At 40.1% G+C, this 17,331-nt stretch overlaps 1 protein-coding gene across 3 annotated transcripts in view; it reads right to left on the minus strand.

Moving 5' to 3' along the window:
- The window catches only part of Catsperb (catsper channel auxiliary subunit beta), a 199,454-nt gene that overhangs the window by 35,422 nt on the left and 146,701 nt on the right, over positions 1–17,331 (minus strand). For all 3 annotated transcript variants that reach the window (XM_087911568.1, XM_087911569.1, XM_087911570.1), the window contains one exon: positions 2,008–2,201. In XM_087911568.1, coding sequence (XP_087767694.1) covers positions 2,008–2,201 — 194 coding nt within the window. The remainder of the gene's footprint in view (positions 1–2,007; positions 2,202–17,331) is intronic.

The following is a 17,331-nucleotide window of genomic DNA, read 5'->3' on the forward strand; positions in this document are numbered from 1 at the left end:
GGAAGAATTAGGGGGAGGAGAAACTTGATCAAAATAAGTTTAATGATTTTTTCAATAAAAAGGAAAAACAATACAGGTTCTTGCTCTGTAGTTGCGGGTCACCTTGAATTCATGATCCTCCTGTCTCAGAATCCCAAGTGCTAGAGTTCAGAAGTGAACCACCTATTGGCATTCAGGTTTATTACAGTATTTTCTCCTCTGCTTTTACCTCTCTGTATGCTGGAGATTGAACCCACAACCTTGTGCATGCTTGGTTTGACAAGGTGCAGGTTTGACAACGGGAGAGGTAATAAGAATCTAAAGTTTGACATGACCTCCCACCCAATGACTTGCCTTCATCTGGATTCTCTGCTTTCTTCTGTGGCCTGTCTATATCAGCTGTCTAGTCACAAAGACAAAGAGATCTTCTTAAACTCAAATGAGACCAGTGATTTTCTAGCAAAACCCTCTAATGGCTTCAAAGTAAAACCTAAATTTTTCACTAAATTAAAAAGGTTTTAATTATGTGTAGTTATGTGTATTTGTATGAATATAGGTGTCCTCAGAGAGCAGAGGCAATGAATTCCCTGGAGCTGGAGTTACAGGCTGTTCTAAGTGACTGAGTTTGGTGATAGGAACTGAATTTGGGTCTCCTAGAAAAGTAGTATATATTTATCTAGCCCCAAACCCTATTAACATCTTATAATAATTAGAAATAAAAATGTCTTTTATGATAATAGATTCAAAAATCTCTTTTTTTACTTTTTTCTTTTCTTTTTCTTTCTTATATTTTGAATTTTTTTGTTTTGTTTGTTTGTTTGTTTGTTTGTTTTTTGAGACAGGGTTTCTCTGTAGCTTTGGAGCCTGACCTAGAACTAGCTCTTGTAGACCAGGCTGGCTTCGAACTCACAGAGATCTGATGTAGGTGGGTCTGTCTATGTGTTATTTTCATTGGTTAATAAAGAGACTGCCTTGGCCTTTTGATAGGACAGAAAATTAGGTAGGTGGAGTAAACAGAACAGAATGCTAGGAAGAGAGCAATGAGACAGAGGCCATGGAGCCAGCCACCAGGTCAGACGTGCTGAATCTTTCCCAGTAAGACACCACCTCATGGTGCTACACAGATTATTAGAAATAGGTTAATCAAGATGTGAGAGTTAGCCAGTAACTAACTCTCTAGAGATAATGGGCCAGGCAGTGTTTAAAAGAATACAATTTGTGTGTTGTTATTTCTGGGGCTAAGCTAGCTGTGTGGGAGCTGGGCAGGACGAAAAGCAGGGCTGCCTGCAGCTCCTCACTACAGAGATCCACCTGTCTCTGCCTCCTAAGTGCAGGGATTAAAGGCGTGTGCTACCACCACCTGGTTCAAATTCATTTTTATTAAGTAGGGCAAAAATGTCAAATTCTTTGAGAACAATTGACACTAATTCTCACTATGCCTCTTTGGCTAACTTGGAACTTGATATCTCTATCAGATTGGCCGGAAACTCACAACGATTTGCCAGCCTCTACCTCCTAAGTGCTAGGATTAGAGGTGTTATGCCATCATTCCTGGCCTCTTTTTTAAAAAAAATTAAATTTTAAAAAATACATTCCAAATGTATTTTTAATTGACACAAAAATCCTATTTTCTCTTTACTTCTTCTGGCCACTGTTTAAAACAAAATAAGTCTCACTGTGATGAATAATAAACACTACTACTGATAATATATAAGGATTATTATGTTATAAATATCCTGCAACCTGAGTAATTGAAAATTTTACTTAGTTGCCAGTTGGACTAGAATTGGAGAGTAAGGATGGTACTGTAATGGTAGCATACTTCCCTAGCATGTACAAGGCTTTAGGTTCAATCTCCAATCTCTCTCTCTCTCTCTCTCTCTCTCTCTCTCTCTCTCTCTCTCTCTCTCTCTCTCACACACACACACACACACACACACACACACAAACATATTGTAAAGGAGGATGAAGTCTTCCCAAATGCAATGTTTAGTAACCATCAGAAACAGATTATATTTTTATACTTACCTTGTGTTGTAATAGTAATGCGATAAAAATCGTCTTTAAAAAGTTCAATATAAAGAGCACCAGATATGCATTTGCTTTCCTGTTCTGATTCTATTCCAAAAGGTTCAACCATTTCTGTGAAAATCGAGGTATGAAATCCCAAAGGACTATCGGTATGTTCAAATACTTTTCTGATGATTCCAAGTCCATTTTTACTAAAAACAAATCAACAAACAAAAAATGAATATCCCAGTGGTTTAAATAAGTGGGCATATTAACATACAATCTACAAATAAAATATACCAATACTAGGATTGTAATATACCAACTACAATTACTATTTGACAAACAGTTGTTCAAATATTTTAGTTGTTAACAAAATGGCATATACAACATGAATTTTCACACTTAAAATAGTCAGAGATTATCTATCTATCATCTAACATATATCTATCTATCATCAATTTATCTATCTACTTTTCATCTAGCTATCATCTTTTTAGTGCTGGGAATCAAACCTAGAACTTCATGCATGTTAGACAAATGGTCTACCTCTGATCCACAGCCCAGCCTATTTTTAAATGCCACTGTTCAGCAGAGATGATACTTAAATGGAAATAGTCACACATTGACTACACCTATGATTGTAAATTCAGACAAGATTCCTAGAAAACAATTTAACACTTCACATTTGAATGAAAAAAAATGAAAAATAAGGTCATGACTGCTACTAGGTGTGGTGTATATTTACTATAGATAAGAGGGAGAGAATAATCAGAGGCATCTGGAAGGGTCCAGTGCAAAGAGCTTCTGGTTGTGAGGAGCTTTGGGAGTGCACAGCGGTGGCAACAAGTACTTAACAAGTTCACACATCAGACGTATAATTCCTGTTGGGAAACCCCACTTGACAAAGCTGTAGGGTTACTAACTGTAAATGACTGGTCGTTTCTGTCCATAACTTTCTCAAGTATCACTACTTTATCTCCCTAATAAGAACAGCTGTAGGTTTTTTTCTTCCCTTTGGTGGTGTATTTTACACTTATTGGGCACACATACAGCTATGATGGTCAGGAAGATGATTTACACTTAACTGTATAATTTTGATGAATAGAAATAATACTAGGATATTTTACATTGCTCAGACTGACATAGAATTCTCAGTCACAAAGACAATCTTTTATAGAGACAGCTAATTTTGGACTCCAGAACAAACTCAAAGCAGTCTTGTTGCCCTTGAAGATGAATATCTGGTTATCCTAGAGACAAATACATGAGGCCATTTTCCCAGGTGTTTTACTGATTCAAGGTCAGGACAGCAGCAACTTTAGCAGACATAACACTTCTGCACATAGTCACAGACTCAGGCTCAAGGTTCAGCCAACTGTTTACTGTCTGGGAACTCTCACCAACATAGAGCTATGTGTATAGCCAAGAGGGACTCACTGGCTGGTCAATGTTACATCTTTAGCCTAAGAGAAACTACGTGACTTATCTTGTGTTATAAGAATAGGTCAAGCCCTGAAAATGTAACATGTAATTGTCCAGAGTTTGGCTGTGAGGAAAGGTGTAGTGATGTAAAGAAAGAAATTGTATCGACTTATGTAGGGAATGGCAGAAAAATGGGCTGTGCAAGGTGTAAATGAGGGTGTGAGTGCTGAGAATGTATGAAGATTGTAGCTGTGTGGAGGCAAGGAATATGAAGCTGTAAAGAAAAGAAATGTAGAAGAGACATGTATGAAAAAAAAGATGTGTAACCATGTGAAAAAGATGTGTAAGAGAGAGATATGTGTGTGTGTGTGTGTGTGTGTGTGTGTGTGTGTGTGTGTGTGTGTGTACATATGTAAAGAGTATGGTTGTGTGGAGATATGTAGTTATGTGGGACAGAGAAATTCTCAGAAAGATTTTTTTTTCCAAGATGAAGTAAAGAGAAAGTTACCATTAGAAAGAGTGTATTTCTTTATTTCCCTTCAGATAGAAAAGTTTAGGGTTTTTTTTGCATATCCTGGGTACTGATTGGAAACTGAACCCCCAGTTAGTCATAGTCCAGACTAAACAGAAATCCCAGCACTGGGGAGATGGGTTCAGACACACACACACACACACACACACACACACACACACACACACACACACGGTGGAGGGGGTGTGTAGGTGGCAAGTAAGTAAGGCCAGAAAGAGAAACATGTCATACATCATCAGGGAACTGGAAATTAAAAAATTAAAATAACAAAACCCTAAAGACTAACACAGTCAAATGTTGGTAAGAATATATGAAAAACATTTTAATTTATTGCTAATGGGAATGTAAAAAGGCATGGGAAGTTAGGCAGTTCCTTTTCACCTCAAACATATTCTTCTCATATGCAATATTCCTGATTTTTATGGTGTGGGAGAATTGTCTGTAATCTGCCAAGCATGTTTTAAATAAACGTTGATTGGCCAGGCAGAAAGTATAGGTGGGAAAACAAGGCAGGAAGTAGAAATGATGCAATGAGAACAGAATTCTGAGAAGGAGGAAGCTGATTCCTCCCACTCCTCCCCAGATTCCTAAGAAGCAAGATGTGATTTGCCCCAGCTGAAAAAGGAACTGTGTGGGGATCCACACGTGTTTGAGATCCGCCATTACAAGATGGCGCTGAGAAGCGTGGTAAACAAGATAACAATTCTATTTTTGGCGCGAGTCTTGCCTTAGTTTGCCTAGCAACAGCTTTGCACCAATCCTAGCCTGACTAGTGTCCTGTTAGGGGGGAACATCTTTTCAACCTGCATATAAGCCACCACTCCTCCCAGCTCGGGGCCCCTCACTTCCAGCTCTCTCTCAACCAAGCAGGCTTCAATAAAGCGTGATCAGAGAAGAATCCTCGTGTCGGTGGTCTTTCTTCCCCTGCTGGTCAGGGGCGCGCCACAGTACTGAGCCACATGGCTAACATAGATCAGAATAATGGGTTAATATAAGCTACAAGAGCAAATAAGAAGCCTGACCTAATGGGCCAATCAGCTTTATAACTTATAGAGATCTTTGTGTGATTTTCTCTGGGACTAAACAGCTGTGGGAACCGGGCAGGACAGAAAACCCCAAAAAGCAGGCCCCCTCATGTTACAGAATGGCATCACGAACAGTATAACTGCATCCACAGAAAGCCTGAGAAAGCTTGGGAAAGACTAGAGTAAAGCATTTCGGTTTTCAGTTGTAGCAGGAAAAAAGCTGTGCTGTTTTAAAATGCCGGCTTTCTGGGCCGTCCTGCCAGGGAAAACTCTGACTCTTTCAAGCAGGCAGTCCTGACTATGGAGCTATGGACACACTGTTGCAGCTTGTTTCCTGGCAAGGAAACGCCATAGGAGCTTTTGAGTGTTGTTTATGGACACACTGTTGCAGCTTGCTTGCTGGCAAGGACCTTGAAATGCCATAGAGTTGTGGCAAAAAAAAGCTTCTCCATATTCCTTAGCAAATTAAAGGCTCATGTGGTCAGAAAAAGAAAGATATACAGTAAAGAGAGATTCAAAGAGGAAGAAAACTTCTAAATGTTTTACAATGTGTTAAAAATATATACAGGCTAAAGGTTAACGTTCTCAGAGTAAAAGAAAGGATGAAAGAAAGAAAGAAAGAAAGAAACAAACAAACAAACAAACAAAGGAAGAAACAAACAAAGAGAGAGAGTAGCTGGTTGTGGTGGCACACACAGTAGGATTTACTTGGGAGGCAGAGACAGACGGATACCTGTGAGTTCAAGGATAGCCTGGTTTACAGAGGGAGTTCCAGGACAAAAGATACACAGAGAACCTGTCTCAAAACGTCAAAAGTTAAAAGTAAAAATACAAGAAATAGAGGTTAAAATAAAGTCATGTAAAGATGGAAAATATACAGAGAATCTCGATACTGTATGCTATTATGCTCTCTGAATTGTTTGAATGCTGAGAAAGGAGCAACAGCTGCTGAAAGATATTTGCTTATAAATGCTGCAGAATTAATACAAGATAGGAATTTTGAAAATACCTAGGCTTCAAAATTTAAGTCAAAAGGTATGTTACTTTGGAGAAGAGATTTTGTTGTTGTTTCCACAGAAAACGAAAGGCTCTGGGTTTATTCAGAGTTAAGAAAAATCAGCTTTGATCAAGGAAGACCACCTGAGAAATCTCCAGCAGGAATAGATGACCCAGATGTCTGAGTTCTTCATCCAGCACAGGTTCAACACTGCTGCCTGAGATGATCAAGACTCACAGGACTTGATCATAATTCTAAATTTTCTTTGTCCCCATAAGATTATCAGTGCCCCCAACCAGCTGGAAGTAGTCTGGAATACTATGCTCACATTCCCAAAAACAGACTATGGATATTTTCCTTTCGGAAAAGCCAGACAGGAAGTAGAAATGATGCAATAAGAACAGGAGAATTCTGGGAAGAAGGAAGCTGATTGCTCCCACTTCTGCCCAGACCATTGAACCACCAGGATGTGATCTGCCCCACTGAAAAAGGTACTGAGCCACATGGTTAACATAGATAAGAACAATGGGTTAAAATAAGCTATAAGAGCTAATAAGAAGCCTGACCTAATGGGCCAATCAGCTTTATAACTTATAGAGATCTCTGTGTTATTTTCTTTGGGGCTTGCCAGTTGTGGGGAACTGGGCAGGACAGGAAACCCCAAACAAACAAGCAGACCCCCTCATGTTACATCAAGATGAAGTAAAGAGAAAGTTACCATTAGAAAGGGTGTATTTCTTTATTTCCCTTTAGATAGAGAAATTTAGTTCTCATTGCATTGGTAGATTTTTTTTTTTTGCATATCCTGGGTACTGATTGGAAACTGAACCCCCAGTTAGTCATAGTCCAGACTAAACAGAAATCCCAGCACTGGGGAGATGGGTTCAGACACACACACATACACACACACACACACACACACACATACACACACACACACACACACACACACACGGTGGAGGGGGCGTGTAGGTGGCAAGTAAGTAAGGCCAGAAAGAGCAACATGTCATACATCATCAGGGAACTGGAAATTAAAAAAATTAAAATTACAAAACCCTAAAGACTAACACAGTCAAATATTGGTAAGAATATATGAAAAACATTTTAAATTATTGCTAGTGGGAATGTAAAAAGGCATGGGAAGTTAGGCAGTTCCTTTTCACCTCAAACATATTCTTCTCATATGCAATGTTCCTGATTTTTATCTAAGTGAACTGAAAAGATACATCTACACCAAAACCTGTGTGTAGATACTACTAGCATTTTGTTTATTGGGAGCAGCAGGAATGTCTTTCAGTTGATGAATAGGTTGGGGCTGGGGTGATACTTGGTATTTAAGAACAAAAGACATACTTTGATTCCTAACACCCAAATGACAGCTCACAACCATCTGTAACTCCAGTGCCTGAAGATCCAATGCCCCCTTCTGGTCTCCATGGGCACTGCATACACATAGTGCACAGGTAGATGCATGTGTAGGCAAAATATCCACACATAAAACAATAAAAACAATTTAAAACAATGGATGCATGCTTATATAAACTGTATTTCAAACAGACAGTGGAATACTATTTATCACTAAATAATTCTCAAGTCATTAGAAGATAATGGGTATCTTTTTATTTTTTGAAATTAAAATATAATTAAATGACTTCCCACTTTGTTTTCCTCCCTCTAACTCCTTCAATATCAGCTCCTCCCTTATCCTGCTCTCTTTCAAATTCATTACCTCTTTTCCTCTAACTGTATATATAGTATGAATATATACATACATATATAAGTGTGTGCATGTGTGTGTGTGTGTGTGTGTGTGTGTGTGTGTGTGTGTATACTCTGCTTAGGCTTAGTTCATTTAGTATGTACATAATTTCAGGGCTGACAACCTGATGTTGGCTAACCAATTAAAGGTTAATGCCTGAGGAAGACTGCTTTTTCCCACTCCCAGCACTCCTCAGCTACCTCTAGTTCTTTATTACCCCTTCTATGTTAGTGTACCCAGTGATGTACTAACTGTTCAGGTCTTGTTTAAGCAGGATAATAGGAATCTTATAGGAATGCTTAGAGACGATGAAGCAAATTAATTTGAAAAGACTGTGTAACTCCAAATGTGTGGCATTCTAGAAAAGACAAAAAATTAAGGAGGCAACAACAACAGCAACAAAAAGGTTGCCAGGAGCTGTGGAGGCAAGAGTTACTAGATGAGACACAGAGGAATTTTAGTACACTGCTCTGGGATAATGCTCCTGAACACTATAAAGTTTCATCACTCATATTGTTTTAAAATCGCTGATTGGTCTGTTAGCCAGGCAGGAAGTATAGGGGGGACAACTATACTAAGAGAATTCTGGAAAGAAGAAAGGCAGGGGCATAGTCCCAACCATATGCAGAGGAATCAAGGTGAAAATGTCTCACTGGGAAAGGTAGCAAGCCAAATGGTTAAACATAAACAAGGATTATGGGTGAATTTAAGTTGTAAGAGATAGTTAATAATAAGCCTGACCTAATAGACCAAATAGTTTCCAAATAGTTTACAATTAATATAAGCCTCTGTGCATTTCTTTGGGACTGAATGGCTTTGGGACAGAGCAGGACAGAAACTTCCATCTAGAAATGGTGCCCAAATGTTTTACAAGAATTTCCACAAAAAGCCTGACAAACCTTTAAAAAGCGGGGGCGGGGGGGATTCTTGACAGACAGTAACAGAGTAAAGCACGACTTCATGGTATCTGTCTTTTTTCTAGTAGGTTCTGTTTGCCGGTGAGAAGCAGAGGTGTGACTCCTTTAAGAGAGGCTTCCTATCAGTATGGTGATTTCTCATAAAATTAGAAATGAACCTACCTCAGGACTCAGCAATACCACTCTAGGGCATATACCCAAAGGATGTTCAATCATACCACAAGGACATGTGTTCTACTGTATTAATAGAAACATTACTTGTAATAGCAGAATCTGGAAGCAACCTAGATGCCCCTCAACCAAAAAAAAAAAGTGGATTGAAAAATGTGGTACATTTACATAATGGAGTACTACTTAGTGGTTAAAAAAAGCATTTTGAAATTTGCATGCAAATGGATGAAATGAGAAAAAAATCATGAGTGAGGTAACGCAGACTCAGAAATATGAACATGGTATGTAAATGTACCATGTACATTTCTTTGCTAGCTGTAAAGCAAAGAAAAACAAGCCTACAGTCCATAGCCTAGAGAAGCTAAGTAACAAGGTGAAACCTAAGAAAAATATATACAGATCTACCTGAAAAAGGAAATAGTCAAGATCACCTGACAAAATTGGGAGCATAGGGATGGGGGAGAAGGGAGAGCAGAAGGGGAAGAGGAGGGAAGAAGGGGATAAAGAGAAGTTGAGGAAACAGATGGAGGAAGGACTAGACGAGAACAAGGAAAAAGATATCTTAATTGAGTGAGCCATTATGGGGCTAGGAAGAAACCTGACACTACAGAATCCCCAGGAATCCACAAGGATGACCCCAGCTAAGGCCCTGAGTAATAGAGGAGAGGGTGCCCAAACTGACGTTACCCTGTAGTCAGACTGATGAATATCTTACTTTTTATAAACTTTTTTTCTTGATTTTTTTTGTGCTATACATTTTTCTCTGTGATTTGTGGGCTGGTTTTCTTTGCTTTATGTTTAAAAAACACTTATGAGTGAGTACCTATGACAATTGTATTTCTGGGTTTTGTTTACCTCACTCAATATGATGTTTTCTAGATCCATCCAATTGCCTGCAAATTTCAAGATCTCTGCTGTGTAGTACTCCATTGTGTAAATGTATCACATTTTCCTTATCCATTCTTTGGTCAAAGGGCATTTAGGTTCTGTCCAGGTTCTGGCTATGACAAACAATACTGCTATGAACATAGTTGAGCACATGTCTTGGGGTACGATTGAGCATCCTTTGAATACATACCCAAAAGTGGAATTGCTGGGTCTTAAGGAAGGTTGTTTCCTAATTTTCCGAGAAATCACTACACTGACATCCAAAGGGGCTGTACCAGTTTGCACTCCCACCAGCAATGGAGAAGTGTTCCATTTACCCCACATCCTCTCTAGCATAAGTTGTCATCAGTGTTTTTTATCTTGGCCATTCTTACAGGTATAAGATGGATCTCAGAGTTGTTTTGATTTGCATTTCTCTGATGACTAAGGATGTTGAATATTTCCTTAAGTATCTTTCAGCCATTTTAGATTCTTCTGTTGAGAGTTCTCTGCTTGGGTCTGTACCCCATTTTTTAATGGATTGTTCTTTTGATGTCAATATCTTGAGTTCTATGTATATTTTGGAGATCAGACTCTAATATGGGGTTGGTGAAGATCTCTTCCCAATCGGTTGACTGCGTTTTTGTCTTGTTGACCATGTCCTTTGCTTTGCATAAGCTTTTCCATTTCAGGAGGTCCCATTTATTAATTGTTTCTCTCAGTGTCTGTGCTGCTGGGGTTATCTTTAGAAAGTGGTCTCCTGTTTCAATGCATTCAAGTGTACTTCACACTTTCTCTTCTATGAGGTTCAGTATGGTTGATTTATGTTGAGGTCTTTGATCCATTTGGACTTGAGTTTTGTGCATGGTGATAGATATGGGTCTATTTTCATTCTTCTGCATGTTGATATCCAGTTGGCCAGCACAATTTGTTAAATATGATTTCTTTTTTCCATTTGATATTGTTTGCTTCTTTGTCAAAAATCACATGTTCGAAGGTGTGTAGATTAAGATCCATTGGTCCTCTTGCTTGATTTTATGCCAGTAACAGGATGTTTTCAGTATTGTAGCTCTGTAGTAGAGTTTGAACTCAGGAATTGTGATGCCTTCAGAAGTTCTTTTATTGTATGGGATTGTTTTGGGTATCCTGGGTTTTTTGCATTTCCATATGAAGTTGAGTATCATTCTTACAAGATCTATGAAGAATTTTTCTTGGATTTTGATGGGTATTGCATTGAATCTGTGGATTGTTTTTGGTAAGATTGCCATTTTTACTATGTTAATTCTACCTACACAAGAAGAGCATGGGAGATCTTTCCACTTTCTGATGTCTTCTTCAATTTCTATCTTCAAGGATTTAAAGTTCTTGTCGTACAGGTCTTCCTCTTGTTTGGTTGGTGTTTCTCAGAGACATTTTATGCTATTTGTGTCTATTGTGAAGGGTGATGTTTCTCTGGTTACTTTTTCAGCCCATTTATCATCTGTGTAAAGGAGAGTTACTGGTGTTTTTTTTTAGATAATCTTGTATCCTGCTACATTACTGAAAGTGTTTATGAATTATAGAAGTTCTTTGGTAGAATTTTTGGGGTCACTTATGTAAACTATCATATTATCAGCAAATAGTGAGAGTTTGACTTCTTATTTTCTGATTTGTATCCCCTTTTGTGGTCTTACTGCTCTAGCTAGGAACTCAAGAACTCTATTGAATAGATATGGAGAGAATGGACAATCTTGTCTTGTTCCTGATTTCAGTGGTATTGCTGTGAGTTTCTCTACATTTAGTTTGATGTTGGTGGTTGGCTTTCTGTATATTGCCTTTTATTATGTCTTGGTATGTTCCTTGTATCCCTGCTCTCTCCAAGGCCTTTATCATGAAGGGATATTGTATTTTGTCAAAAACTTTTTCAGGAGCAAGGGGCACTGACTTCTAGCAGACAGCCATCGGAGGGGTGAGTTTGCTTCTGGCCCGCGGCAGGAGCCCGGCGAGGAAGAGCTCAGACTTTCCCCAACCTCCTAGACCCCCAGGTCACCCTGCAGTGGTGGCTCCACGCTGCTAAGCTCTCCTGCCTGCCATCCCAGCTTCCATCCAGGTAGACCTTCCTATATTTATCCCTTCCCCCTGGGGCCATAAAATTTCCCCAGCTCAGCAGCCTTGCATGCAGGGCCTGGGCTGTAGGCGCATCCTGGCAGGAGGCAGTTCCTGTGCTTTAAAAGCCTGCCTGAGGACAGGTGGGCCCTGTGTCAGCTCAGCGACATTCCTGACCAGCAAGGGGCACTGACTTCTAGCAGACAGCCATCAGAGGGGTGAGTTTGCTTCTGGCCCATGGCAGGAGACTGGCGAGGAAGAGTTCAGACTTTCCCCGACCCCCTAGACTCCCAGGTTACTCTGCAATGGTGGCTCCACCCTGCTAAGCTCGCCTGCCTGCCATCCCAACTTCCATCCAGGTACACCTTCCAATACTTCTCCCTTCCCCCTGGGGCCATAAAATTTCCCCAGCTTGGGGATACAAGGATCATACCTAAATATAATAAAAGCAATATACAGCAAGCCGACAGCTAACATCAAATTGAATGGAGAGAAACTCAAAGCCTTTCCACTAAAATCAGGAACACGACAAGGCTGTCCACTCTCTCCATACCTCTTCAATATAGTGCTTGAAGTTCTAGCAATAGCAATAAGACAACATAAGGGGATCAAGGGGATTCGAATTGGAAAGGAAGAAGTTAAACTCTCGTTATTTGCAGACGATATGATAGTATACATAAGTGACCCCAAAAACTCTACCAAAAAACTCCTACAGCTGATAAACACCTAGAGTAACGTGGCAGGATAGAAGATCAACTCCAAAAAATGAATGGCCCTCCTCTACACAAAGGATAAAGAAGCAGAGAGGGAAATCAGAGAAACATCACCTTTCATGATAGCCACAAATAGCATAAAATATCTTGGGGTTACTCTAACCAAGGAAGTGAAAGACCTATTTGACAAGAACTTTAAGTCTTTGAAGAAAGAAATTGAGGAGGATACCAGAAAATGGAAAGATCTCCCTTGTTCTTGGATTGGGAGGATCAACATAGTAAAAATGGCAATTCTACCAAAAGCAATCTATAGATTCAATGCAATCCCCATCAAAATACCATCAAACATCTTCACAGACCTTGAGAAAACAATAATCAAGTTTATAGGCAAAACAAAAAACCCAGGATAGCCAAAACAATCTTATACAATAAAGGAACTTCAGGAGGCATTACCATCCCTGACTTCAAACTCTATTACAGAGCTACAGTATTGAAAACAGCTTGGTATTGGCATAAGAACAGAGAAATCGACCTTTGGAATCGAATAGAAGACCCGGATATTAACCCACTGACTTATGAGCACCTAATTTTTGACAAGGGAGCTAAAGGTATACAATGGAAGAAGGAAAGCATCTTTAACAAATGGTGCTGGCATAACTGAATGTCAACCTGTAGAAGGATGAAAGTAGATGCATACCAATCACCATGCACAAAACTCAGGTCCAAATGTATTAAAGACATCAACATTAATCCGTCCACTTTGAACCTGATAGAAGAGAAAGTGGGAAGTAGTCTACAAGATATAGGCACAGGAGGCCCCTTCCTAAGTAGGACCCCAGCAGCACAGACAATAAGAGAAACAATGAATAAATGGGATCTACTGAAACTGAGAAGCTTCTGTAAAATAAAGGACACTGTCTGTAAGACAAAAAGGCTGCCTTCTGACTGGGAGAAGATCTTCACCAACCCCTCATCAGACAAAGGTCTGATCTCCAAAATATACAAAGAACTCAAGAAACTAGGCACTAAAACTCTAATTAACCCAATTAAAAAATGGGGTACTGATCTGAACAGAGAATTCACAACAGAAGAACTTCGAATGGCCAGAAGACACTTAAAGTAATGCTCAACCTCCTTAGCGATCAGGGAAATGCAAATCAAAACCACTTTGAGATACCATCTTACACCTGTCAGAATAGCTAAAGTCAAAAACACCAATGATAGCCTATGCTGGAGAGGATGTGGGGTGAGGGGAACACTCATCCATTGTTGGTGGGAATGCAAACTTGTGCAGCCACTGTGGAAATCAGTGTGGCGGTTTCTCAGGAAACTGGGAGTCAACCTCCCTCAGGACCCAGCAATTCCACTCTTGGGAATATACCCTAGAGATTCCCTAGCATACTACAAAAGCATTTGTTCAACTATGTTCATAGCAGCACTATTTGTAATAGCCAGAACCTGGAAACAGCCTAGGTGCCCCTCAATAGAAGAATGGTTAAAGAAGGTGTGGAACATATACACATTAGAGTTTTACTCAGCGGTAAAAAATAATGACATCTTGAATTTTGCATGCAAATGGATGGACATAGAAAATGCTTTACTGAGTGAGGTAAGCCAGACCCAAAAAGAGGAACACAGTATGTATTCACTCATAAGTGGATTCTAACCATAATTTAAAGGTCTTTGAGCCTATTATTCGTGATCCTAGAGAAGCTAAATAAGAAGACGAACCTGATGAAGATTATTTAGCTATCCGCCAGGAGGTAGGAAATAGTCAAGAGTCCCAGGTAACCTTGGGTGCATGGGGGGGGGTGGGAGGGTTGTGGGAAGGGGAGAGGGTTAGAGAGAAGGGAGTAGGGGAGGAATGGAGAAAGCTCAGTTGACCGGGATGGGGGGAAGGGAGGAAGGATGAATATGGGATCAGGGAAGAATATATTTCAACTAAGGGAGTCATTTTAGGGTTTACAGGAAACTTGATTATATATTGGATCCCAGGTCCAAGGAGAGATCCCCAGATTGTTCTCTGGACAGAGGAGAGGGTGCCTGAACCGGCCTTGGCCCATAACCATACTGATGAATATTTTGCTTAACACCATAGATCCTTCATCTGGCGATGGATGGCGATACAGACGGAGACCCACATTGGAGCACCGGACTGAGCCCCCCAAGGTCCAAATGAGGAGCAGAAGGATGAAGAAAATGACGAAGGACTGCGAGGGATGCTATCACCCACTGATACAAGGGGTCAGATCTAATGAGAGTTTACCAAGGGCAGTTGGACTGGGACTGAACGAGCACGTGATCCAACCAGATTCTCTGAATGTGGCCGGATTCTCTGAATGTGGCTGGCCCGGAGTCTTTCTGAGAAGCCATTGACAATGACACTGGGACTTGTTTCCTCTGCATATACTGGATTTTTGGGATCCAGTCTGTTTGGATACTCACCTTCCTGGACCTGGAGGGAGAGGGGGGGGAACTTGAACTTCCCACAGGGCTGGAAACCCTGACTGCTCTTAGGGACAAAGAGGGAGGAGGAGAGGGGGGGAGTGGGAGGGTGTTGGGAAGAGGGGCGTAAATGGAAACTTTTATAATTTAATAAAATTACTTTAGAAAAAAATTTCCCCAGCTCAGCTGCCTTGCGCATTGGGCCTGGGCTGTAGGCACAACCCAGAAGGAGGGAGTGCCCATGTTTCAATAGCCTGCCTGAGGAAAGGTAGGCCTTCTGTCAGTGAAGTCCCTGCCCAAAAGGGAACCTGACCCGGTACTAGAAGATGCAATAGAGAGCATTTGAATGAAGAGATGGGCAGACGCCAAGGCAAGACCTCCTCCAACAATCTGAAAAACAACATGAAAACACCAGATCCCAAAGACCCTACAATAGAAGAACTTAAACACCTTAATCTAGAAGAAGTGGAAAAAAGTGCCATTATGAAAGTAATAGAGTCCCTTAAACAGGATATGAATAACTCCCTTAAAGAATTGGATGAGAAGTATAACAAAAAGTTTGAAAAAAATGAGTAAAGAAATGGATGAGAAATATAACAAAAGTTTGAATAAATGAGTAAATTCATAAATGATACCCTGGGAAACCAAAAAAAAAAAACAATCAAACAGGTAAAGGAAACAGTTCAAGAATTGAAAACTGAAATGGAGGCAATGAAGAAAACACAAACCGAGAACTGGCTGGATATGGAAATCCTAGGTAAATGAACAGAGACTACAGAAGCAAGCATAACCAATAGAATACAAGAGATAGAAGAACAAAGCTCAGATTCTGAAGATACCATAGAGAAAATAAAGGCTCTGATCAAAGAAAACGGCAAATCCAACAAATTCTCTTCACAAAACATTCAAGAAATCTGGGACACAATAAAAAAAACCAAATCTAAGACTAATAGGGATTGAAGAAGGGGAAGAATTGCAGATCAAAGGCCCAGAAAATATATTCAACAAAAATATAGAAGAAAACTTTCCCAACCTAAAGAACGATATTCCTATGAAGGTTCAAGAAGCATACAGAACACCAAATAGACTGGATCAAAAAAAATCCCCTCGCCATATAATAATCAAAACACAAACATACAGATTAAAGAAAGAATATTAAGAGCTGCAAAGGAAAAAGGTCAAGTAACTTATAAAGGTAAACCTATCAGGCTCACAGTAGACTTCTCTATGGAAACCATGAAAGCCAGAAGGTCCTGGATAGAGGTACTGCAGAAACTAAGAAACCATGGATGCAAACCCAGACTACTATACCCAGCCAAGCTATCATTCACTATCAATGGATAAAACAAAATATTCCAGGATAAAAATAAATTTAAACAATCGTAGCCACAAATCCAGCCTTACAGAAAGTAATAGATGGAAAATCGCAACCCAAGGATTCCAACATTGCCAACACTGCCTACAATAAACCAGACATATAGTGACCCTTCACAACCACAACTCAAAGACGAGAAACACACAAACGCTACTACACACACACAAAAAAAATAATAACCGGAATCAACAACCACTGGTTATTAATATCACTTAATATTAATGGACTCAACTCACCTATAAAAAGGCACAGACTAAGAGGTTGGATACGAAAACAGGATCCAACATTCTGCTGTTTACAAGAAACACACCTCAACCACAAAGATAGACATCTACTCAGAGTAAAAGGTTGGGAAAAGGAATAAAGTTAGAATTCAATAACAATTCGAACACCAGTAAGCCTACAAACACGTGGAAGTTGAACAGTCAACTACTGAATCATCCATGGGTCAAGGAAGAAATAAAGAAAGAAATTAAAGTCTTCCTTGAATTTAATGAATATAAAGACACAACATACTCAAACCTATGGGACACAATGAAAGCAGTGCTAAGAGGAAAGTTCATAGCACTAAGTGCCCAATGGCGATACAGACGGAGACCCATATTGGAGCACCGGACTGAGCCCTCCACGGTCCAAATGAGGAGCAGAAGGATGAAGAAAATGAAAAAAGAAATCAGGACTGCGATGGGTGCCATCACCCACTGATACAAGGGGACTGATCTAATGAGAGTTCACCAAGGCCAGTTGGACTGGAACTGAATGAGCACGTGATCTAACCAGATTCTCTGAATGTGACCAGATTCTCTGGATGTGGCTGGCCCGGAGTCTTTCTGAAAAGCCATTGACAATGACACTGGGACTTGTTTCCTCTGCATATACTGGATTTTTGGGATCCAGTCTGTTTGGATACTCACCTTCCTGGACCTGGAGGGAGGGGGGAGGAATTTGAACTTCCCATAGGGCAGGAAACCCTGACTACTCTTAGGGATGGAGAGGGAGGAGGAGAGGGAGTGGGGGAAGTGAAAGTGGGA

The sequence above is a fragment of the Myodes glareolus genome, chromosome 11 (genome assembly GCF_982192425.1).
Source record: "Myodes glareolus chromosome 11, mMyoGla1.1, whole genome shotgun sequence".
NCBI classification, from domain to species: Eukaryota; Metazoa; Chordata; class Mammalia; order Rodentia; family Cricetidae; genus Myodes; species Myodes glareolus.